Below are 25,506 nucleotides of genomic sequence, written 5' to 3'. Positions count from 1 at the left end.
GCCCAACTCAAGACATCTTAAGTTGCCTAATTTTCATAAAGCACTGTGATCCACCCAATGAGAAGCAGGGCCCTTTATGCTTTCTCAGGTTGGGCACCCAAAAATGGGAGTGACCCAAAGCTTCTAGTCATTTTAGAAAACCTTGGCCATTCTCTAAGAAACACTTTCTATGGAGCATTAATGCATGCTGCACTTAATACTGAATGCAAAATATAAATGAATGCAAAAATGAGATTTTTAACACCACAAAAGTTGGGACACTTACTGATAGATCCCACGGTCGCTATAATACTGCTTCCTTGTACCTGTACATTCCAAAGGGATCTTGGTTTACAGAATGGCACTCTTTTTAGAAGATTTATGCTGGTCCCTAGCAGAGTATGCCTTATGTTAATTCCTGCAATGCATAATCATCATTACAAGAAATGGTGACTGATCAGCCACTTTAGCTAGGTTGTAACCATCAGGCATGATATGTCTGGTTCATCCTAACAGATTTCAGTTATGCCCACTAGGTTATAATCAGACAGGAAAAATTTTTTAAAACTTTTCTTTTTTAAAAAATCTGTGCATGGAAGAAAACTGCAGAGATTTTCCTCAATGTTGGAGAGATTTTCTATGGTTTTATTGGAGGACTTTTTACAGTTTTTGAAGAGAATTTTGAAATGCATTACAATGGTCTCTCAAATACTGATATAATCACAGTTGATAGCACAGTAATCTTTTCAGCTTCCTAGCTTCAAATGTTTCTAGGGCATTCAACATACTCAGTACAGATTCATACTCCTTGAGTGAATCACCTTTCAAGAACACATATAGTCTTTAATAACCATAGAAAACATAGCTCACTGGAACCAGATGATAGGTTGGCATTGGAGAAGAATGATCAGATACAGCAGAAAAGAATACCTTTGTCAGATGAGAGTTGCTTCTGACATCAGAGCTCATGTAGTATCTCTGAAGAGTAAGAATAAAGTTGCCACCAAAGCAAATGAAGAGATCAGCAAGTGTCCCATCAACAAACATACAACTATCACTGGATCCTTCTAGATACAAAGTGGACAAAATAGGCCAGGTCCTTTGCTAACTTATACCTGTGCAAATGCATATACAAGTGTAACTGAGAACAGAATTTGATCCCATGAACATTGTCTTGTGTAAGTGGTCTAAAAGAAGGGCAGAAGGAGCTCATCATTATTGACTTTGCTGTATCAATCAGGAAAAAGTGTACTGTTTCATTCTGAATGACAATGCATGTATGTTTTTGGCTTCCTATCAAGAAGGCCCTATTTCCTGCACTGTCAAGTTTCACCCTAGATACAGTCAACTGTAGAGCCCCAAAGAGTCTAACTGACCTGGAAGGATAATGTCACAAAGAGGCAAGCTGTTTGAAGAGACATCTCTATTGCTATATTTTAGTTGAAACTCGGGAACAAAGATACCATCTAATGACTGAAATGGGGTGACTGAGGATTTTGAGGGGACAGACAATGATTCTGACTGGGACTGAGCTTCTTTTCAAGAAGACAATTATCCTAGTCTGATCTGTAAAATATTTTTTGCATGAAACACAGAGATAGGTATTGCTTCATAAATCCATTTCTTCAGTGTTAGATCTTCTAAAACGTAACTTTTTGACATGAAATCTTCCTCCCCAAATCAAGCATTAAATAGGCATGGTGCAGATTAAGATAAAAGGGTGTTGGCTAGAAAAGCACATCTTTGTCCATATATTCATAAGTTTTAGCTTCATGTGCACATCCCTTTTATGGGAGATGGGGAAATGGGCTACAAATTTAAATGAGTGTGGAACTCTGTGAGCATCTGGGTCTGTGTGTAGGTTTGTGTAGAAGAGTTGAAAGAGCACCCTACATGGAAAATTCTGCACGGATAGTGCCGAAATTTAAACTACGCAGAGTTGCAGAGCTTTATAGCTGAAACTCTTAAAGCTAGAATTGTAGATGACTAAAGCACTTAATTAGCACAATAGCTTGGAAGTGTGGCATTTCTGAAGATAACTTTTTACCCCATCTTGTCCTGCTAAAATAACTATATTAACAACAGTCATTGACTTTCTTTCAGAAGAGAGGCCTGTTGTTCCTTGAGTAAACATGTTGATCAGGTCTTCTTTACAGAGGGCAATCTCTCAATGTCTGCAGTAAGCAACTTGAGAAGCAATGTACCAAATCTAGAAGTGCATTTCTCACATCAGTACCTCCTCCATGATTACCTAAGAGAGAAAATTTCCTCTGACAGTGCTTCCTTCTTCTCTATATTAAGTCCTACATAGAATACGCATAAAAAGACTGGATGAGAATTCTTCAAAGGTACAGATTAAGGTTGTGTGAATTGTTCAAAATCTATTCAAAATCAGCCTGGCCTTGAGTTAAAACAACTCTGTTCATCTATTCAAATTCATGCCCATGATAGTGAAAGGTATCTGAAAGTGAGTAGGCACAGTTACTTTTTCTTCTTTTTCCAGCTGCCCTGGTCAGAGTCCCATCACATTCCCTCCAGTCACAATTCCCCCTGACGTCACCCCCACTCAATATTCCCCCATTTGCCCCTCAGTTCTCCCTCAGCAATTAGGTTCCCCCAGCCTCCCTATTATCTCTTCAACTATACCCCATTATAGTTTCTCCTATTTTCCCATTCTCAACAGCTTTCCCACTAACTCGTTTGAGCAATCCTACCCTCCCCAGCCTCTCTCATTCAGCATTCCCATTCATGCACACTCTCCTCTTACCTGCCCCCCAAGACTTTGTGCAGGAATTGCCCTCGGTACAGTCAGAGGCCCTCCCGTACATCCACATTCAGCATCCACTCATTCTCCACTGATGCCTCCACTTCCCATTCTCTTACCAGCTCCCTTCATCATCATTCCCCTCACTTCTTCCCCAGCTGGCTCACCATTTGCACTTCCCCCATTCTCATCCCAACCTCTTCTGCAGTCAGAATTGTCTCCTCTTTCTTCAGTCCCCCAAGTTAGAGTCCCCTTTCTCTCACCACCAAATCCCTAATTTGCCTCTTGCTGCTGGCTTCCCTGAGAACTGCTGGGGCTCTAACACTTCTGAAAATTAGGCCACTTTTATTTAGGAGCCTAACTTTAGGTACCCAACATTTGATATTTTTGGCCATTTTGTTTTTTCAGACACTGCAAAAGAAGTATGATACTTTTTTGCTATATTGGTTATCGTGTTCTCTCATTATTCCTACCATTCTTTGTTGTTCCAATTCTGATGCAAGTTATTCGGCATTTATCAGAGACATAAAAAGTGATGGTATTATTTTAAATAACTTTACTATTTTTAATAAACTGACAGTGTGCTTATGGCTAGAGAACAACATGCTTCCTGCCTGAAGGTGTTTGCAGTCTTATTTGAATAAGACAGAATAAAAAGTGGTTTATACACTGAGAGTCAACATTTAAAATAGGAGAGTAGAAATTCCTTTTGTGGTAGGATCCAAGTGTTCTTCCTCCAAAGGCACCACTGCGCACTTAAACTTTACGTGGAAAAATATTTTTGAGTGCTGTATAAGAATCCAAAGAGAGAGAGAGAGAATCACAGAAGAGAACCAGGAGCTCATTCTCCCCTTCCCCCAATAACACATTTAGATTCATGAAATCAGGGTGAAAAAATAAGAAATATTCAGATTGCTTTCACTTATTTTGAAAAAAGAAAAGGAGTACTTGTGGCACCTTAGAGACTAACAAATTTATTTGAGCATAAGCTTTTGTGAGCTACAGCTCACTTCATTGGATGCATCCGATGAAGTGAGCTGTAGCTCACGAAAGCTTATGCTCAAATAAATTTGTTAGTCTCTAAGGTGCCACAAGTACTCCTTTTCTTTTTGCGAATACAGACTAACACGGCTGATACTCTGAAACTTATTTTGAAGAGCATCACCTTTAGTGTTTATAAGCCACAAAGCAACACCTGCATGTTCTATGTTAAAAGATATGCTGACGTTTCAGAGTCAAAATGCACAATGACATTGAGAAGAAATAAGGCCTGATATGAGTAAGATACATAATGAAACAAACTAACTGCCCCCCAAAACAAAACAAAACGCAGCCTGTTTCTATTTATTTACCATTATCACCACTGTAATAGTGTAAGGGCCTGATTTTGATCACATTATAATGGACCACCATTCCCACTCTATCTTATTTACTAGGCTTTAGTTCATCAAAATTATGAATTATTGTTCACTGGGTGCTGAGAATAATCCTTCTGCTGTTCCAACATCAACTAAAACACAATTTTACTTCCATGTGCCTACAGTCTAAGGCTTCAATTTTAAACATGTGACCATCATTAAGAATCTGCATTGTCCTCATATTAACTTCAAGTTAGACAGGTGATTAAATGACTTATTGGATCACTTGATGTCACACAGAAAGCTTCATTCATTACAACTAATGCAGGGACCTATAAATTGCACCTCCTGGAGCAAGCAGGAAATTCTCCCCTGGACTGACAATAGGTTGTGTTTGCACAATCTGGAACATGCTGACACTGGCTAGGGGAATTCACATTCACAATCAGAAACATTTAACTGCAGTGCTGCTTCTGAGGAAAAACTACATTGCAGTTAGAATTGAAATTAATGGAAGACATAGAAATATTTGAAAGCTGCCACGTAGAGAACTCCAAGAAGGCATATGAGAATAAAGGGGAAATAAAGGCGCTTCAGAAAGAGAACTCTTGAAAAATAAATACAAAATCAATCACATTTCGCACATAAAGCTCTCTAGGTCAATCAATAGCATGACTCATATTTTGACTCTCCCCCTCTCTCTCACTCTCCATACATCCAGCTAAGTCAGAAGTTATACAGCTCGTGCCAAGCTCATCTGGACTCTCACAAAACTATCTTGGAATCTGCTGAATACATTTATGAGTATAATAACTGATGCTGTCCTTTAAGAAAATTCCTCCACCTCATCAGCTACACAGATGGCTCAATGCTACAATAGTGGGTGTCTGCGAAATATCTACAGTAAGATAGTATGCAATGTTATTATAGCCATGTTGGTCCCAGATTATTAGAGAGACAAGGTGGGTGAGGTAATATCTTTTATTGGCCCAACTTCTGTTGATGAGAGAGACAACCTTTTGAGCTTACCCAGAGCTCTTCTTCATGTCTAAGAAGAGCTTTGTATAAGCTGCAAAGCTTGTCTCTCTCTCACCAACAGAAATTGGGCCAGTAAAAGATATTACCTCACCCACCTTGTCTCTCTACAGTAAGATACCTCAATAGACAAAAGAATTCCTGCAATGACAAATATTCCACAAAAATCTGTATTTTCTCATCTTCATTTATTGCCAGTCGGACAGTATTAAAAAAGCTTTCACTATAAAGAAATCCTCAAGAGAAATAATAGGAACCCCCAAAGAGATACTCACATTAGCTGCAGAGTAAGGTAATGCATTTTTCACCCACTAAAACTGAGACATGAGGTATGTGCAAATGGCCCATCTGTTGCTGTTGGGTCTAGTTTATTCACACTGTATCCTTATCCAACTGCTTAAACTTTTTTATGTCTTCATCAAAAACACAAACCAGAATAATTAATGCAAAACTGCTCCTTTACCCATTATTGGAAAGAATGAGCCCGTATGCAGGAGATCAGAAGAGGTGCACATAGGATAGTCCAACAAGGGAAGATGAGTTCAGGAAGCTCTGAACTTCCCCCAACATGGCTGGTAGCTAAAAAACACACCTGAGTCATATAGAATACAGATAGCACTGTGAGAAACAAATGAACTAGGTAAATGACAATCTCTGTTCTTTCATCGCTATTGAAGATTCTGGGTTGGATTTTCAAAAATGCTCTTATTGAATTCCCAGCCAACACTGCAATACATCAGGGGTAATATCAGAGCTGGAGTTATAGTAGCAGAAAAGTGATATAAGTGAGATCAACACTGGGCCTGGAGACATGAAACGGTTTTGAGTCAGGATATAGTGTTTCATCTCTGTCAGCTTATCCCAGTTCATACCAAATGAAGCTGTGGAAATGATGATGTGTCACATTTTAAAACAGGAAGAGGGAAGGAAGGATTTCTTATGTATGGACTGGAATGACAAATGTAAGAAAGAAGGTGGTCCAAGGGCCCTGTCAAAGAATCCAGGTGGAGGATAGGCATAGAGGAGAAGAACTCTCATGCACTCCTCACTCTATGCCACAGCAGTGAGCGAGAGGTGGTAGGCGCAGGGCCTGGAGGCTCTGGAGCCAGCAAACTGGTGTAACCTACTGGTTAGTGTACGTTAGAGGTTCCCCTCTGTTTCCAGTCCCCTGAGAATATGGGTATATCCACACTGCAATAAAAACACCCATGGCCAGCTCATATCAGTTGACACAGTCTCACAGGGCTCATGATGCGGGGCTATAAAACTGCAGCACAGACATTTGGGCTCAAGCTGGTGCCTGGCCTCGGACCCCACAAGGGGGGAGGGCCCCAGAGCCTAGGTTCACTCCAGCCTGAGTCCAAATAATTACACTGCAATTTTCTAGCCCTACAGCTTGAGTCCCATGAGCCAGAGCCAGCTGACACAGAGCAGCTGCAAGTGTTTTTTTTTTTTGCAGTGTAGACATATCCTAATAGTCTGTTACAGCCCAGCTAGTAACCATTAGCTCAATCTGTAGAGGCACATGTTTTAGCTGTGGCCTAGTGTGTGGGCCAAAGTGGCACCTGTCATACTTGCATCAGCAGGGAGTTCTAGTCTCAGGGAATTCCTCCTGGCTATTTGTGGTCTATTTTCTAGCCTCTTTCCACCTCGTGAGTTGCACAAAGTAGTTAATCTGATTAGAGCCCAGTCTCACTAAAGTCAGCTGTTCTTGGTAAAGAGCAGCTCTTTCTTTCCCCTGCTTTACCCAGAGTTGCTGCTATCAAACCCGATCTCAAAAAGAGAAGCCAAATTAATGGAGTACAGGTTAATTTGAGCAGGCCTGAACTCTTTGGTACAAAAGCATTCTGATTCCTGCCAAGACTGTTGCCTCAGCCCTACTTAGCATTGATGGGTTTGATCCTTTCCAATTGTTTTTCTCTGGACATACTCATATTTTAAGTCATAGTCATTGGGACCCTGCAGATATTTAGAAAAGTAAAAAGGGTTTTGTGATCTTGAATTATGAGAATCATGAGAAAAAAATCCTCTGCACTGCTCCACCCAGCTTATATTTAATCCTTTCCCCATTTTCCCGACAATGAAAAAGGATAGATGTTTACTCTGATGAACTTCACTGATGGGTTCTTTATCTTGTTCCAGGACAGAAATATTTTCATGCAGCATGGAGTATAAAGCAACAACTAATGACAGGAAGTCTGAGAATCCCGGGAGTCCACAGTCCTCTAATTATAACATTATCACATACTTATGATTTTAGAAAAGGAAAATGAAGACGTAAGTGTATTTATGTAGTTGACAATGGGAAGAGAAGAGATTCAGAAATAAAAGCAAAAACAGTAAGTAAAGATCAAAAAGGAAACCAGAAAAAAGACCCCATAATAGTAGCTCACTTTGCAAGTACTAATAGTTGAGTGATTGTGGAATGGATATATAAGAATAATATTTAGCACTAATATAGCTCTTTTATCTTCAGAGTAATGTACACACATCAAGGACTAAATCATGTCTACACCTGCTTGGGTGTTTCATAATATACAGAACAACAGCCTCTCAAATAAGAGGCATGTATTATGGAAAACAACTACAATTACAAACATAGCTTGAGTTCCAGCTTTGTCTCCCTTTTTTTTTTAAAATCAATGACCACACCCTGTCTTCATGTCTATGCAGCACAGAGATAGCTGGTGGCTGAACAATATACTGCAAATAAACATTTCATTATAAAGTGTGGAGCAGTGGCATAGGGAATTTCATAAAGTGCCTTCCCTTCCTCGCCTCCCTGTGTGGAGTAGTTCAGACACAATCTTCATTCTTGCATTTTCAGGATGTAAGGAACAAAGGAGTCTACTACCAACAGCAGCACTTGATTCACCAAAAAGGTGTGGATAGATGAGGTGTGAAAGTGGGTCCTTCTCTTTCCCCTTCTCAATACCAGAGCAGAGTTGACCCCAGCTTCCACTGTATAAAAGAGTATGGCAGTGACCACTGGTGTGAATGGTCTTTTTCCTCACAGAGGTATACATGGAGCACCTCAGGACACCTCACAGAATCCTATCATTGATACATACAACTGCTGATTTTATCAATTGAATCTATGCTGAAGATACCTAAACTTCAATATTATTTCCCACCAAACTTTGTTAAAGGGACATAAGTCATGTAGTGAATCATATGATAACACAAAGGGCTTGGGGCGGTTTTACAGCTTCAAAATGAATAACTAATGATAACTAACAATAAAACTAGAACTCATTTGCATGGGTGAAAAACTCAATTCAAATGAAAAGGAGTACTTGTGGCACCTTAGAGACTAACAAATTTATTAGAGCATAAGCTTATGCTCTAATAAATTTGTTAGTCTCTAAGGTGCCACAAGTACTCCTTTTCTTTTTGCGAATACAGACTAACACGGCTGCTACTCTGAAACCTGTCAATTCAAATGGTGAAATTTATGTTTTCTGAATATAAATAATTTCTTATTCCTTTAAAAGGTACCATCTGAGATTTCATTTTTTAATGCCAAGAATTACATTCTTTTTTGTCAGTACTGGGCTTACAAATGCTAAGTATTTTTTCTGCTATATTTTTAACTACCACTTACACTTTAAGTGGATAATTTTATACAGGAATCACTCTACTTGGGAGTTTATAATATTGGCATATTATTTTTGGAGCCCTAAGTGAAAGTCTGCATAAAAGATAGAAGTTGTAAAGGCATAGAAATGTTACCTAACTTTACAGAATTGTTGGTATAATCACTCTCTGAATGGGTCATCAGCAGCATAGAACTTGTGAACTTTTGCATTGCAGCATAGATCTTTGCCATTTGAACTAAAAGAATAACTCCTGAAGTTAGTAGCAATGGTAAGCTGTTATCTGGTAGTGGAGCGGTCACAAGAGGGAGAAACATACTTTGCTAGTGTGTCACACTGGCAGCTGTATAACCTCACTACCACCCATGATCATAACAGATTTGCTGTTTTCTGTTAAAAGTGGAACTTTCAGCAGTGCCAATCAAAATGGTGAGGACAATAAAATCACGAGATGGGTAGGATAGGCGAGAGAAAACAAATGCATCACACACAAAAATCACAGCAGATGGACCATTTAGTGCTTTACACTACAATACTGCTGGAAGGCTATTGTAATTTTCTTTCCAGGTATCTGTCACATTCAGCCACAGTGTGGAACAGCCAAGTGATGATAAAATTGTAAAGGCAACACAGTTAACTGAGGGCCATAAAAACCACTTACCCCTAATGAGAGAGAAAAATGTAATTCTACCAACATGGCATGTGTTACAAGTCAAGCATCTATAGAATTATGGCCCTAACATTCCTCAGAGCTAAGCCTCTATCTGCAAAAGCATCCAGGATTCAACTCTTCAAGTAAACTTGGTAAGAAATAGCTGGCTGAAAATACACAGCCCAAGTTACTCAGACTGAAATTGTGTAACATATTAGGCAACTGCTGGTGGGTTTTGTTAAAATCTACGAGCAGCAAAGCTTGTGAGGGAAGGGAAGGTGTGTTGGTCATGCCTGAAATAATACTAATTTATTCAATCTTTAATTGGCCAAATTGATTATTCACTAATACTTTTCATCTGGCACTAGCCACAGTATAAAGGACCTAGTCATGCAGTCTTGAAGCTTAATATCAGTGAGGAAAGACATCAGGATTCGATCCAACATGTGGGGGTGAGGAAAATCATGCAAGTTAGCAGAAGATGCCTTTCTCTGTTCTATGGCTCTGGTGTTCTATGGGAAATGATTGTACAGACAGCTTTTACCAAATCACTGTACCCAAAGAAAACATTTTACCGTGCTCTAAATTCCAGCAAGATTGTGGGAAATGAGTGTGAGTTAAAGTGAAAGGTTATTAAGTGCCCAGATGAGTTAAACTATATAGTTTACATGTCAGAGTGAGGATGGGGGCCAAGTATAGACTGCAAAGCAGAAAATGCTGATGAGGTTAGAATTTTTTTTAAATTACTATTTAAAATACTAGTTAAACATCTATGTAAAGACAGACATCTCTGGCAGAACTATAAGCAAGATATCTTGTATAGCACTCACGGTTGTTCCATATTAAATAACTCCTCTCTTATCCTGAAGATTTATTTTGCAGGTTTGTGCATGCAAAACACTTATTGTGACAGGTGGCTTGGAGGGCTGGGCAGCCTAGTGGTTAGAGTGCTTTGCTCTCAGCCCTCTGCTTGGTTAAGGAGCCTCAATCTTTAAGGTGAAGGAAGGTAGGGGGACTTGGCCCTCCCTCTCTATTGGGTCCCATCCCAAGGTCCTGCATATATCAACTGGGGGGGTGGGTACCTCCTGGGCCCTATGTATGTCAACTGGGGTGGTGGGTCCCTCCCAGCAGGGAGACAAAATCAGTTTCCCGGGCTATTTCCTACCAGAGTCTTCAGTTTGGGGTGTGGTGCCAATGTGCTAGGCGGCTTGCTTCCTGTACGGTCCACTCTTGGGTCTTCGATGGCATCAGGCTCCTTCAGCAATGCCAGTTGCTGAGGGCGATCCTCACAATGTCTCTGGGGTTCACTTGGTTACCTCAGGTGCCGGAAGCTCCTTTGCAGTCTCTCTTGGCTGAAGAGACAGTGCTTACTCCCAGATGGCTGCCAAGGCTGGCAGGTTAGCACTCCTTCCCCTCAGATAGGGAGACAATTAGCTCCTGCCTAGGGTGACCATACATCCCATTTCGTCTGGGACAGTCCCTTTTTTGAGCCCTGTCCCAGCCATCCTGACCCCCGCCCCAAAAAATGGGCATTTGTCCCATTTGCTCTTGCCAACTTGATCAGAGCAAAGAGGACGAATGCCCACTTTTGTTGGGGGGCAAGCAGCGAAACCAGCCCTTTGCAGGTTGGGAGGCAGAGCTTGGGTGGGGCAAAGGCAAGACTCAAGCGAGCAGCAATGCCAGTGTCAGCCCCACACAAAGGGGGAGGCAGGGTTCGGGTGGGGGGCAGGCAGGGCATGAGAAGCAGCAAGGCCAGCCCCGCATGGGGCTTGGGTGAGCAGCTCAGGTCAGGCCGCCATGGTGTCCTATTTTCCCTTTGGGAAATATGGTCACCCTACTGCTTCTTCACCAGTCAGCTCTGAACTGAGCTGGGTTCTCTCCTTTTCTCCCTCCTCCAGGTCTGGCATCGGCTACAGGTAAAATGGGGTGGGGCTGTCTGGGCCCAAAGGCTCTCTTTAACCTCTGCTGTGCTGGCTGGCAGTTTTTCTGCTTATCACAGTTAAGTTGAAATATGTACACAGAAAAAAATTATTAAAACTCTCTGTTCACAGAGAAGCTGAATAGGAATTAGTGTGTTTCTATAAAGTATGGTAGATAAGAACATAAGAAAGGACAGTTTCTGTGGAACTTCATCTCAGTTTCAAGCTTGCACACAAAGGAGAAATGCTCAACAATTTCTTCTTCATCAAGGAGCATTCCTTAAGTCATAGAAATAGACTATGCTGAGCTGTACTTTAGAAGCATTCACTGTGAATGCAAAACGTGTGCAAAATTTATAGAAATCTACAAAAAATATTAGCATTATGCAGAAGATGGAAAAGTTCAGAGAATTCCCGCAACATTCATCCAAATGTAACCTGCAAAAAAATCAACACCTACAAAGCTTATTTCAATTTTGTTTTGTGTGGTTGCCATAATACAGAATAAGCCTTCTACTCCTGCCCGATCTTAGATTGGAGAAGTATCCTACCAGCTGGAATAGATAGGATATGATTCCGCCCTCTCCATGTTGAGTCAGAAAGTCCTTGTAATCAGCTTTCTCATACAACAGCACAAGGGAGTACTAGTGGGTGGACAGGATGACCGGTCTCAATTAATTTGTTTAGAAGAATCTATTTATATTGATTACTGTCAACCCCATTGCATGAACAGTTTCAGTTTGGCCTCTGGAATTCAGATAAAACAATTCTGGTGATGCATGAGGCCAGCTTCTCTTTCCACTTACGCTAATGTAAACCAAGAGGAAGCCTACTGAATTCAATAGAATTACACCACTGTAAAACCAATGCAAGTTAGAGCAGTATCAGGCCCAGGATTTTTTTCTTCCAGTTTGCTAGTATTGCCATCACAAGGGAACCCACCTCCATGCTCAAATTAGTTTTAGAATCATTCAGGAAAAATAGAGAGATACCTGATGTGGGGTATGCTTGACAAAAAGGCATCATTAACACTGACTGGTATTGTGACTCTTTAAATAGTTTAAGAGACAGCAAACTAACAAACAGATCATTGCAGCACAGGAAATGCCACAGAGAGGGAGCCTGTAATTTCTTCCACTCTGTTCCTTTCTATATCTTTTATTTTACTCCATGCACATTTCTAGCTGTCTGGAAACTGACAGCTAATTCCCCATCATCAGTCACTGTGATGCTCTGTTTTTTCCCCCTTCTGACAGTTATTCTATTGATTTACAAATGTGTGTGTTCAGGAAAATTGTAAGGGAATTAAGAAAAATTAAAATATGTGGCCTTCAGAGTATTGTGTCTAACATTAAATAAGCATGCATCACAGCTCTTGGATAAGAGGATAAACAAAGGGAGTATGACAAAGAAAGTGGAGTGTGGAAACAACAATATTGCAAGGCTGAGAAGAGGGGAAAAACCACACCAGGGCCAAACTCAACTCCTGTTTACATTTATGCATCAGGAACTTTGCATCTGTATCTACAGGCAAAAATTTAGTTACACAAAACCAACAACATAATAAATGAGACACATACTGTACAAGTGGAGTAAACAAATCCCAGTGTGGCTAAGCAAAGAAGTCCTCACTTGTGGCATGGTCTACACTTTCTTTCCTAATAGAATGAATGCTCTTCACTTACCTGTGAATTATATGATATCTCTGCAAATAATCCAGTGAAAGTGCCAGTTCACAAATATATAATTTAACAGTTCCTTCCTTAAAATGCACATTCTGTTGTAGGTGGTAACGCAGATCCCCTCCGAGTAACAGATCTACAACCATGAACATGTCTTCTTCATCTTGAAAAGAATACCTGGAAGAAATAATTATGAACATGAAAAAAAAACCCTGTTATTCAATTCAATTCAATTCAATTCAATTCAGTGAGTTGTTTTTGGCAAGGCAAGCTATTAAAAAAAACAAAAACAGCCAGACCCTTCCATTATCTAACAAAGGTAGATCTGTCCATGGTAAGATTACAGTTTGCTCAAATGCAACAGATTGTTTTCTCCAGTACTACCAATACTAGCCCAACCCTGTGTTCCTTGTGCACCCACACCTCACTCTGACAACACAGCTCCTTTGGATACATAAGGAAAGCAGAATTGGGCCCACGGACATCACCTGGCATTTTGATTTTGAGAAACATAGATCACAACTTTTAACACTGATTTATTGCTGGGCAGTATTTAGAAAACCTTTGGGGACTTATGTATTTTAAAATGAGTATGTATCTTCCAAATTCATAAATTGCCCTGGCAAGTATCAGGAATAAAAATCAGGCCTATAAAAACCATGCTTGGTATTTAGATAAATGAAGTCATAGGTTGTGAATCATAGACTCATGGGGTTAGAAGGGACTGCGAAGGTCATCTAGTCTAATCCCCTGCCAAGATGCAGGGTTTACTGTATCTAAAACATACAAGACAGATGGCTATCCAGCTCCCTTTGAAAACCTCCAGTAAAGAAGCTTCCACAACCTCCCTAGGCAATCTGTCCTACTGTTCTTACAGTTAGGAAGGTTTTCCTGAGATTTAATCTAAATCTGCTATGCTGTAGTTTGAACCCATTGCCTCTTGTCCTGCTCTCTATGGCAAAGAGAACTTTTCTCCATTTTTATGGCAGCCTTTCAAGTATCTGAAGACCTCTATCATATCCCCCTTAATCTCCTCTTTTCCAAACTAAACATACCCAGTTCCTTCAGCCTTTGCTCTTATGACTTGCATTCCATCCCTTTGATCTTTCTTGTCGCTCGCCTCTGGATCCTTCCAGTTTCTCTACATATTTTCTATAAACTGGTGACCAAAATTGGACACCATACTCCAACTGAGGCCTAACCAGCACTGAGCAGAGCGGTACTCTCACCTCCTGTGACTTGCATGCTATGCCTCTCTTAATGCAACCTGAAGTTGCATTTGCTTTTTTTTTGCAACAGCATGACATTGCTGACTCATGTTGAGGTTGTCATCCACCACAACTCCCAGATCCTTCTCAGCAGTGCTGCCTCCAAGCTAGTTTTCCCACATTCAGTATTTGTGCATTTGGTTTTTCTTCCCTAAGTGTAGCACCTTACATTTGTCTTTGTTGAATTTCATTTTGTTGTCTTTAGACCAGTTTTCCAATTTATCAAGATCCCTCTGAATTTTAGCTCTATCCTCCAGAGTACTAGCAACCATCCCAGCTTTGTGTCATCTGAAAACTTGATCAGTATGCTCTCTATGCCTACATCTAACTCATTAATAAAGATGTTAACACCATTCCCAGAACAGATCCCTGTGGAACCCCACTTGAGATCTCCTTCCAATCCAACATCATTCCATTAATAGTTACTCTTTGTTTGTGGATGTTTAACCAATTATGTATCCACTTAATGGTAGTTCTGTTGAGCCCACATTTCTCCATCTTACTTATCAGAATATCTTTGGGACTGTGTCAAAAGCCTTGCTGAAATCCAGGTATATTATGTCCACCACATTCCCCATATCTACCAAATCAATTACTCTGTCAAAGAAGAAAATCAAACTGGTTTGGCATGGTTTGTTCTTGGTAAATCCATGCTGGCTGCTAGTGATTACTCCTTCATCTTCCAGGTATTCGCAAATTGAATGTTTAATACATTGTTTTAGTAGCTTCCCCAGTATCCAAAGTCAGACTGACTGGTCTATAGTTTCCTGACTCCTTCTTTTCCCCCTTTTAAAAGTTGGCACTATGTTAGCCCTTCTCCAGTCTTCCAGGCCCTCTCCTGTCATCCATGAGTTTGTAAATATTATTGACAGTGGCTCCAATATTTCTTCAGCTAATTCTTTCAGTACCCTTGGGTGAATTACATCTAATTCTGCTGACTTGAATTCATTCAAATTGGTCAGAAGATCTCTGACATGTTCTTTATGTATCCCAATCTGCATCCCTTCCCCTTTATTGTCTATGGTAACTTCTCTAATTATCTGGTCACATTATTTTTTGGGAGAAGACTGAAGCAAAGTAGGCATTGAGCAGCTCTGCCTTCTATCATCTTCTGTTACCAGCTCACCTTCTCCATTGAGCAGCGGACACACACCATCCTTTATCGTGAGTTCAATCCTTGAGGGGCCATTTAGGGATCTGGGGCAAAAATTGGAAATTGGTCCTGCTTTGAGCAGGGGGATGGACTAGATGACCTCCTGAGGTCCCTTCCAACCCTGATATTCTATGATTCTATCTTTCTTTTTTGTCTGACATATTTGAAGAACCCCTTCCTGTTGTTTCTAACATTTCTTGCCAGCTGTAATTAATTCTTTGCCTTGGCTGTCCTGATTTTGACCCTACATGCTCACGCTAGTCCCATGATGACAGCTAGTTCCTTGGTGACATGCCCGTCCTTTCATTTCCTGTACGTATCCCTTTTTGATGTTTATATGGCTAAATAGCTCCTTGTGCAGCCACATTGGCCTCCTGTGGCTCTTCTTATATTTCCTCTGCATTGGAATAGCTTGATGTTGAACCTCTCGTATTACATCTTTTAGGAACTGCCAGCCCCCTTCAAATTATTTTCTTCCTTATTGGTCTCTCCATGACACCTTGCCTACTATTTCTCTGAGTCAGTTGAAATCTGCCTTTCTGAAGTCCAGAATCTGCATCCACAAGTATTACCTTGCAGGATTGGTACCTTTTATCATGTAGGGTATATTCCCCACTCTGTGTATATATCCAGCTCCCATTAAGACATATCTACCCCATATCTTGTATTATGGCCTTGAATTCACACAGCAGAGAAAATAAAACTGGGATTACACTGCCCACCATTACATATGTTCTCCATATATAATGACATTTTATAAAGTGTTAAATTCTCCATGGTCACTGATTGATTTCTGATTAACCCTTTCCAACAAGGGCTTGTGGAAAACTCCAAGCGCCAAATTCTAGTCCGTCTTAAGCTCTGTAAATCCAAAGGTTAGCCAGCTAACCCATATAATGTGGTTATTACCTGGACAAAGGGTAATTTCCATGGATTTCTACTTACCATGCCATTGCTATATTTTTTCCATCAGAAAACACTGTCAGGAACTCACTGGTTTTAATTTCTGAACAGTGTATTTCTACAAGATGCTGTTTTTTCTCTTCCAAATGGTACAATGATGAACAGCTTATTTATTTTTTAATATAAAATAAGTCTGCTTAGAGTGGTCTCTGATGGAGCTACACCAGTTTACATAACCTGGGGATCTGACTCACTGACTACTAAACAACCATAATAATATGTCTTTGACACATATTGTGTGGTGTGCAATTGTGCATGCTCTCTATGGGCCATCTTCAGTACTACAGTCTGTTGTCCTCTAATTTCTAAGAGTCCCTAAAAATATGTTACAGAAATAAAGAATGGTTCATCTAGAAAATCTGTAGCAAAAATATGAGGCAGGAAAGTCTATATTATATTATTTTAATCAAACAGCTTTATACAGTCTCACTTCTATTCCCAGACTCATGCTTTGTGAAATAAGGTACTGCTTAGGGGTTGTCACATATTTAAACTCTTTCCATTCTTTTAGAGCATGATCTTCTGTTGCACTTCTGTGCATCTCCCAAATGCCAGGGGAAAAATACAAATTTATTTGCATTATATTTGTTTCTTGATAAGTCAAATCTTTGAAGCAAAATAATAAAGTGGGGTGGCACATGGTGTGTACTTCCCTCCATACACACAGAACACCTCAACAAAAGAAATGAAAGGTGTCATTTATGTTCAGGTTTATTCTGAATGCTGCCTGCTACAGTGCCTGAAACCATCTCAAAAGTGATGTTTACACACTTAGTTGATGTTTAAGACTGATTGCTTTTTTCCCTGTTGTGTTTTTAAATGGAGTGGTTGTAACTTAAAGCAGATGTAACTAGAACGGTGACCCACCTGTTATTTTGTCCTTAAGTGCCTGCTTGAACAAGATATTCTTAATTTTTTTTTTACAATTTTTTGTTCTGAGACAAGGAGTTGCAGATTTAAAAATCCCTGGCTAAATGTATAAATGTAATATCTTGTTTGGTTTGGGACTGGAGAGGTTCCATGGTCTCTAAAATTATGTCTTGGTGGAATGCACTATGAGAGGCCTCTGACCCACGCAAGGAGGATGCATGGAGGCCACTTCCCTAAGGATGCAGGCATTGGCTGCTAGAAAGTTTAATTTTTGCTGTTGCTGTTATTAGCTTCCAAAAACCATTTGCTGGAATACTGTGGCCTTGATTTTAAACTCATTTTAAATTCATTTTCCAGGAAAAAGAATGAGTTGTGGATGAAAAATTGTGCCCACAAAAAGATTGTGTAGATGAAAGATGGATCTGAGTAATATTAAAGAGAAACAAATATAAATCTAAAGGTGAAATCTTGGCCCCATCCAAGTCAATGGCAAAAATCCCACTGACTTAAATGAAGCCAGGGTGTCACCCTTAGTGAACAATTCTCCTTCCACAGCCTGATTTTCTGTGAATAAAAAAATGGCACTGGTTAGCTATCCCCAAATCAAACCTTTAGTGTGTCTCTTAGGAAATGTGGATATATGAGTGTGCACATATAATAAAGAAAGGAAGGGAAGCAAAGAAAGTAGAAAAAAAAAAAAGGAAGAAGGTAGTGCTGTACAAATACATAATGTAGACTCATTTAAGGCCCGATTCTGCCCCATTTTCTCTCACTTTGCTTTCTGAGTAGTCTCAGTGAATGCCACTCCATCCACTGAAGTCAACCTGACCCAAACCAGTCCACATAAAAAAACAAACGAAAATCTACAAATGTTATTTCCAGATTCAAAAGTTTGGTTAACATTTCAATTTTTACATCTCTCTGCATCTATCATGACTGGAAGTAGAGAGCTTAAACGGGCAGCAGAGCAAGCTGTTGCTCCAGCCTTTGAGGTAGTGTAACAAGCTATACACAACCTAGCTCTTGAAGATCCGAGTAAGGTCTCCTCACACAACCCATCCTCACCATAGGTCAGATTCTCATCTCACCTACATTGATGTAAATCTGGTGGTAACTCCACCAACATCAATGGAATTACTCTAGAGTTATGTCACTGAAGCTGAGGTCTGAGCTGAATGGATCCATGGCCCTGAGGAAGACTTGTCAGCTCACCTGAAATGTCTGAACCTGTGGACATGCTGGAAGTGGAACAGACACCACAGATTGACTCACGGGATACAGAGAGCAGCCATTCTCATTGGCACTATGTCTCACCTTAACGATTTGTGCACAGGCAGAGTCATATTGCACAGAGATACTGGTAAATCATGGATGTGTGTTTTGTGTTTCATATATAACACCTGCCAACATGCTGTGTCATAGTATCATCATGTCAGGAAGTAGGGCCCGCAGCAGAGCTAATCACCAGGCAATCTCATCAGGATAGCTGGCCTTCAGCAGGCTGCCTGATTGGCCACACCCCCGATTGGCTGCAGGGGTCAGCAGGCTGGCTGTTAAGCTAGCAGCATCAGCAGCTCACTGGCTTCACAATGCTCATACCCACCACTGTGCCTGCTCCTATGTTATCTTGTTTCTCCTGCTCCTGCCTTGCCTCTGTCCTGCCTCTGCCTTGAACCCCTCCTTGCCTGATACTCTGCTCACTCCAGTTCCTGACCTTCGATTTGATCCTTGGCTTTGGCTCCTGACTACTGACTCAAGCTAGATCCTTGGCTCTGGTATCCAGTTCCTACTCTCCAGTTGACCCTTGGGTCCTGCTTCCAACCACTAACTCTGGTTCTGACCCTAGTCCTCAGGATCTGATGCCTGCTCCAACCACTAGGCCTGACACCTACTTCAACTACTAGGCTAGACTACCCTCCTCCTGATTGGCTAGCAGATTGAGAAGCCCTTGAGATTAGGGCCAGAAGTCCTCAGCACTAGCATGGACCCTACTAAGGCCCCAGAAGGACTGGTGGACACCATTCAGAACATAACACAGAATGCAGCCCTGCAGGCACAGGTTGCTCTGCTGGCTCCTCCTATTTCACCCTTCCCAAAGCCAAAGATTTTGCGGCCCAACAAATTTAATGGAGACTGGGACAAGTTTCACGGGTTCCTGAACCAATGTTGGCTCCCGTACCTACTATGCCCTCAATCATTCCCCATGGACCAGGCCTGTGTTGGACTCATCTTAAGTTTGTTGACTGGGGAGGCCTTGGCAGGGGCTTCCCCCTTCCTTTCCTGGAACAGTCCAGCCTCATCTTGCAACAATTAGAGGAATTCATTCAATCCATGTCCACTATCTTTGATGACCCCCAACCATGTGCAGACCTTCAGGCCTTATGGCATGGAGGCCAACTCATTGGCAAGTATGCTGCTGAATTTTGTTGTTTGGCTTCCAACACTGGGTGGAATGAGGTGGCACAATACCACCATTTCCGCCTGGGGTTAAATGAGCATATAAAAGGATGAGCTTGCACAGGTGGAGCCTCTGTCCAGTTGGAACAATCTGATTGACAGAATCAGTGTTATGAGCATACCTTGATTTTCTTGAGGCTGCCATTCATCCTGCCCACAACAACCCAAATGTGCAGGTCTGCCCTAGCATCAGAGCTCGTGCAAGCCAGCCAGGTTCATCCACACCTCTCCAACTGGGAGAAGCACCAACACCAGGAGTTAGGCTTCTGCTTATATTGTGGGGAACCTAGCCATCTTGCCTTGACGTGTACAGTGAAGACTTGGGTGGAACCAGAGCTGGGAAATGCCAGGTCCCCAGCCCTTGGGAGTGGGTCCAGGCCGAGCTGGTTTTCTCCTCTCAGATTTGCTGCAAAAGGGAGCCTGGTTTTCCTGGTCCCAGAAGCACAGGCTGCCTTTAATAATTTGAAACAGAAATTCATGAAAGCTCCCATTTTGATCCACCCAGATCCTGCCACACTGTTTACAGTGGAGGTAGATGTTTCAAATTTTGTGGTAGGGACAGTACTTTTCCAACCTGCTGCTCCTGCTGATCAGCTTCACTTGTGTACCTTTTATTCGTGAAAACTCACTCCTGCTGAGATGAATTATGACATCCTGGACAAGGAACTGATGGCCATCAAAGCAGTCTTTGAAGAATGGTCCCCTCTTCTGCAGGGTGCTAGGTTCCCAGTCTAAGTTCTGACATAACATAAAACTTGCAATATCTAAAAATGGCCAGGTAATTGAACCAGCCGCAGGCACACTGTTCCCTCTTCTTTGCATGATTTGAGTTTGTGGTCACCTACTGGCCAGGGACTAGGAATTGGAAGGCAAATGTACTGTCATGAAAGCATGAATACTACAAACCTGGTGAGGAGATTATGTCCACAATTCTCAAGCCCTCAAACATAATTTCTGGTACCACAGCCTCCATCTGCTTTCAGTTACCTAGCAATCCTCTTGTCATCCAAACCTGTCAGGCCTTAGACCATCATCATGACCAGTCCTCTATATTCTTCACCTTCCAGGACAGGATCCTACACAATGAGGGACGCATCTATGTTCCTGAAAGGGCCATTAAGCTTCAAGTCCTACAGTTCTGCCACAACACTTCTCAGGCCACTTCAGCTATTCCAAGACCCATGACCTGGTTTCCAGGAACTTTTGGTGACCTGTCACAAGCACCTCTATGGCATCCTATGTAGATTCCTGTGAGCTGTGCGCCTGTGACCAAGACCCCCTGTTGAAGACTGCTGGGTCTCCTCCAGCCCATACCCAATCTACTTCAGCCTCGGGTCATCATTTTCATGGACTTATCATGGAATTACCACACTTGCAAGGCCACGCTACCATTCTAGTGGTGGTTGGCCACTTAACCAAGATGGCACATTTTGTTCTACATTGAGTGCTTTCCTCTGCCTATTTGTGAGCAACATCTTTCACCTCCATGGCTTGCCTACAAATGTGGTATCTGACTGAGGATCCCACTTCTATGCCATTTGAGTATCGAGGTCCTGAACTCAAGAGCCTATCATTCTAGCTCCAATGGGCAAGCAGAGTGGGTCAGTGTAGTCCTGGAACAGCACCTACATTGCTTCCTAAATTACCATCAAGATGATTGGCTGTACCTGATCGTTCATGCTGAGTTTGCTTAAAACAATGCCCACAGGCCTCTACCAAGCAGACTCTCTTCTTTGATAACTATGATTTCCATCTTTGTGCTCATCCTGAGATGCCCTTGGAATCATCGCTGCCTGCTGTTACTGAATTCATGAACCACATCCAGCAGGTGAACCAAGAACTCCAGAGGCAGTTAGAAGATACCAAGGTATCCTAAAAATGGTATGCTGACTGGTCCTACCAGCCAACTCCTGGCTTCTGGGTAGAGAATAAGCTGTGGTTGTCTACCTAGAATATGTGGTGGACTGACCCCTCTGTGAAGCCCAACTACTAGTATCTGGGGTCTTCCCAGATTACAAAACAGATTAACCTGGTTAAATTTAAGTTACAGCTACCAGATTCCCTCAAGATTCACCAGTCTTCCACATCTCTCTTCCAAAATCATTAGTCAAGGATCCCTTCCCACGCTGTACTACTCTTCTCTGCCACCTATAACCGTTCGGGGTCAAGAAGAATATGTACTTCGGCAGATTCTAGATTCTTGTTGGGTCCAAGGAAAATTATAATATCTAATTGACTTGAATGCGTCGGGCCCTGACCAACATCCATGGGAACCTACAGAACACACCCATGTGTTCCTTTCAGCATGCTTACACTGAGAAACCTGGTCCTGAGGCCCCTAGACATGCTTCTCAGGGAAAGGGGGAGGTACTATCAGGAATCAGGCCTGGAGCAGAGCTAATATCCTTCTTAGTAAAACTGGCTGACAGCAAGCTGATTAATTGGCCATGCTGCCTGATTGGCTGCAGGGGGCAGTAGGCTGGTTCTTAAGCCAGGAGCATCAGAAGCTTGCTGGCTTCTCAATGCTCCTGCTCACCACTGTACCTGCTCCTGTGTTACCTTGTTCCTCCTTCTCCTGCCTTTCTTTATTCCTCCTTCTCCTGCTTTGGCAGCTTTCCTGTTTGCTCCAGTTCCTGACCTCCAGTTTGACACTTGGGTCCAGCTTCTGACTACTGACTTGACCCACTCCAACCACTAGGGTAGACCGCATTTGTCCTGGTTGGCTGAAACATCATTAGCCATGATTATAGACATTTTTCCTGCATAGTCACTACTTGACTGAGACCTGAGTGTCTGACACCTCTCTCAGGGCCTGAGTGATAGGGTTCTGGTAACTGTTGTTCTGACCTTGTGCAGTGCGACAGCACTGCCTGAGACTTTTTAGAGCAGAATGTATGAGGTCAGCATGGATGAGAGATGTGTACCTATCATATGAAGGAACAGCTGGGCACTCCTATCAGTCGAAGGCCTTTTGCCCTGGCAACCCATACCACTTCCCATCAGCAGCTGCTTAAGCTACCTACCTTTGTGTTAAGAAACAAGGAGTAGGAGTTCCTCCAACTGTACCAAGTAGCTGGAGTATTATAAGACCAACCTATCTGCCAAAGTTCTGAATAGAACTCTATGCAGCAACACCTAAACTCTGATGGATTTTCTTTTGAGGGTGAAAATGTCTTTCTTCCCCTGACACTTTCCCTTCTACAAACCAAATATCCTTTTTAAAACAAATGAAGTACTCTCTTTTAACTCCTTTCCATTTGACATTTCATGTTACTAATGATTTTGATTTATTGTTGTAAGAATTGGAGTTGACAGGAAATGAAATACCAGTCACCTGAAAAACAAATCTTTGAGAAAAAGTTATGCAGGTTTGGGAGAAGGGGGAAGGGCACTTGGCAAATCAGCCAAGTGGAGATTAGCTTTTTCGCATTAGCATTGTAATTTTACTTCAGAAAACTTCTTATCTGCGCAACGGCAAATGATATACCCAAAAATGCTAATTGATTCTGAAGTAAATCAGAGGCTGGTGTTGATTTTTATGTTTACCAGGGAACTGGGGAATACCTTTCTTGTGCTTGTGCTAATACTGACTGCCACATTACTGAGGGATTGTAAAACCACATTTTAATCTACACAGAAATGAAAGAGTAAATGGCTTGTAGCTGATTGCTTTGTCTGGATTCAAAAATCACACAAAAAAAGGAAATGGTAGCATAAAGTTGTTATAGAAAATAATTCTAACTACAGAACTATGTTCCGCTTGCTTGAAGAAAAGTTTTAATGCATTATAATCAGCTTTCTCTGAATTAAAATAAAGTATAATGCCTTTAGCAACAGTAAATTGGTTTCACTTTTGGGGTATTTTCAGTCTGGATGATAAATCATGTCTTGAGCAAACCCATAGAAACCAAACTAAACAAAACATTAGCAATGGAGAATTGGTTTAATGTTATGGCATTTTTCAGACTGGAAGATAAATCAGATGTTGAGCAAAATCACAGAAACAAAATTAAACACTTTGTAAATTAGTTAATATCTGATTTCAGATTTTAATACACATATTATTGCACATTAGGGTAAAGACTAAAGTTATTCTGACTCATTTACATTCCATATTCTTTGTGTTAACCCCAAATAATTTTTAGTTTTAAGTCCCCCCATCTGAGGAACCCACCAGATTCCTGGTTTCGCTTTATTTAATTTCCTGGGAAAGATGGGGAACTCCATTAAGATGGAGTTAAGTTTGAGAATATGCATTAGTAATTGAAGGATAAAAACCATTTCAGGGATGCTGTAATTTTCCCCAAACCAAGCATTATAAACCCAGGTAATTCAGTCAAGGTTGCCCTCAAAGAAATCCAAATGTGTTAAGGAAAGAAGTGCACCGTTCAGGCACCCAAACAATCTTAATTCTGCCTTGCTGTGACACCATACAAAAATATATAATTATGATTAAGGCATAAGACTGTTTGTGGTCCCCAATTAAATTAAACTAAATCTTAAAAATAAATCAAATTTTTTCATAGTTTTTCTCCTCCAGGCATCACTGCAGGACAGAAATATTTTTAGGAGCAACCTTAAATTGTTTTTGTTTTTTATTTTAGTTGCTGAGGACAGATCCACTGGTACCCCAGAGCAACACAAAGCAGAGAGCACCAGCCAGTTAAACTGGGATTACAGTTACTTTGCATCACTGGTGTAATGCAAAGCAGCGAATTGTACTGTTGCACTTGGCCCTTCATTTGCAATTGAGTTTATTAGTTTACAGGGCTGTATTAGTGAGAACCAACCCAATGTTTATTATAAAATCATAGGACTCGAAGGGACCTCGAGAAGTCATCTAGTCCAGTCCTCTGCACTCATGGCAGGACAAAATATTATCTAGACCATCCCTGACGGCGTTTGTCTAATCTGCTCTTAAAAACCTCCAGAGATGGAGATACCACAACCTCCCTAAGCACCTCCCAGTGCTTAACCCCTACAGGAAATTTTTCCTAATGTCCAACCTAAACCGCCATTGTTGCAATTTAAGCCCATTGCTTCTTGTCCTATCCTCAGAGGTTAAGAACAATTTGTCTCCCTCCTCCTGTAACAACCTTTTATGTACTCGAAAACTGTTATCATGTCCTCTCTCGGTCTTCTCTTCTCCAGACTAAACAAACCAATTTTTTCAATCTTTGCTCACAGGTCATGTTTTCTAGACCTTTAATCTACGTGCCTTAAGGACTCCTCATATGTTCCTGTTTCAGTTCCTCTGGCAGTGCTACTTCAATGTACAGCAAAGAAAACAATGCCATGGGGAGCCTTTCTAGGACTGATGCACAAAGTAATGTTCAGCCATGGAATCTTTTGGCCTTGTCCACCTTACAAAAAACGTGTATTTTTAACCTGCATTAAACTAATCCATGTTATCAACCTAAAGAGGACAAGGCCATAGTAGTTTTAACCTGTGTTAGCAGGTGAAAGTAAAGCCCAAGTTCCCACCCCATCAAAGAGAAATCCAAGTGAGTTTCCTGGAAAACATTGGTCTTGAGTTGATGGAGTTAAAAGTTATTGAAAATTACATATGGTTCATGCATTGCATTGATGTATCTTGCTAAAATCATAAACTGTGCAGTGAAGGAAGGCCACACTGCATATATGTCGGGCTAATTCAGATGCATGCTGACCATTATACTATGGATGTGCAGGGGTGAGACATGGGCTCCTCACATAATCTTCTACAGAGCTCTAAAGGTTTGCAGAGACAAGCAAGAGAAGCATGGGGGTGGGAAGAGGTTCCTAGGAAATACTAAATTAAGAGATGAATA

The 25,506-nt window shown here is 41.3% G+C and overlaps 1 protein-coding gene across 1 annotated transcript in view; it reads right to left on the bottom strand.

Annotated features, from left to right (window-relative positions):
- STK32B (serine/threonine kinase 32B) overlaps positions 1-25,506 on the bottom strand; it is a 281,996-nt gene that overhangs the window by 97,382 nt on the left and 159,108 nt on the right. Inside the window, exon 4 of the mRNA XM_038399481.2 lies at positions 12,989-13,162. Within this exon, the coding sequence (XP_038255409.1) occupies positions 12,989-13,162 (174 nt within the window). The remainder of the gene's footprint in view (positions 1-12,988; positions 13,163-25,506) is intronic.

This window comes from Dermochelys coriacea, chromosome 4, assembly GCF_009764565.3.
Source record: "Dermochelys coriacea isolate rDerCor1 chromosome 4, rDerCor1.pri.v4, whole genome shotgun sequence".
NCBI lineage: Eukaryota > Metazoa > Chordata > Testudines > Dermochelyidae > Dermochelys > Dermochelys coriacea.
The sequence above is the reverse complement of the archived record's forward strand: the minus strand, read 5'-3'. Positions and strand labels throughout refer to the sequence as shown.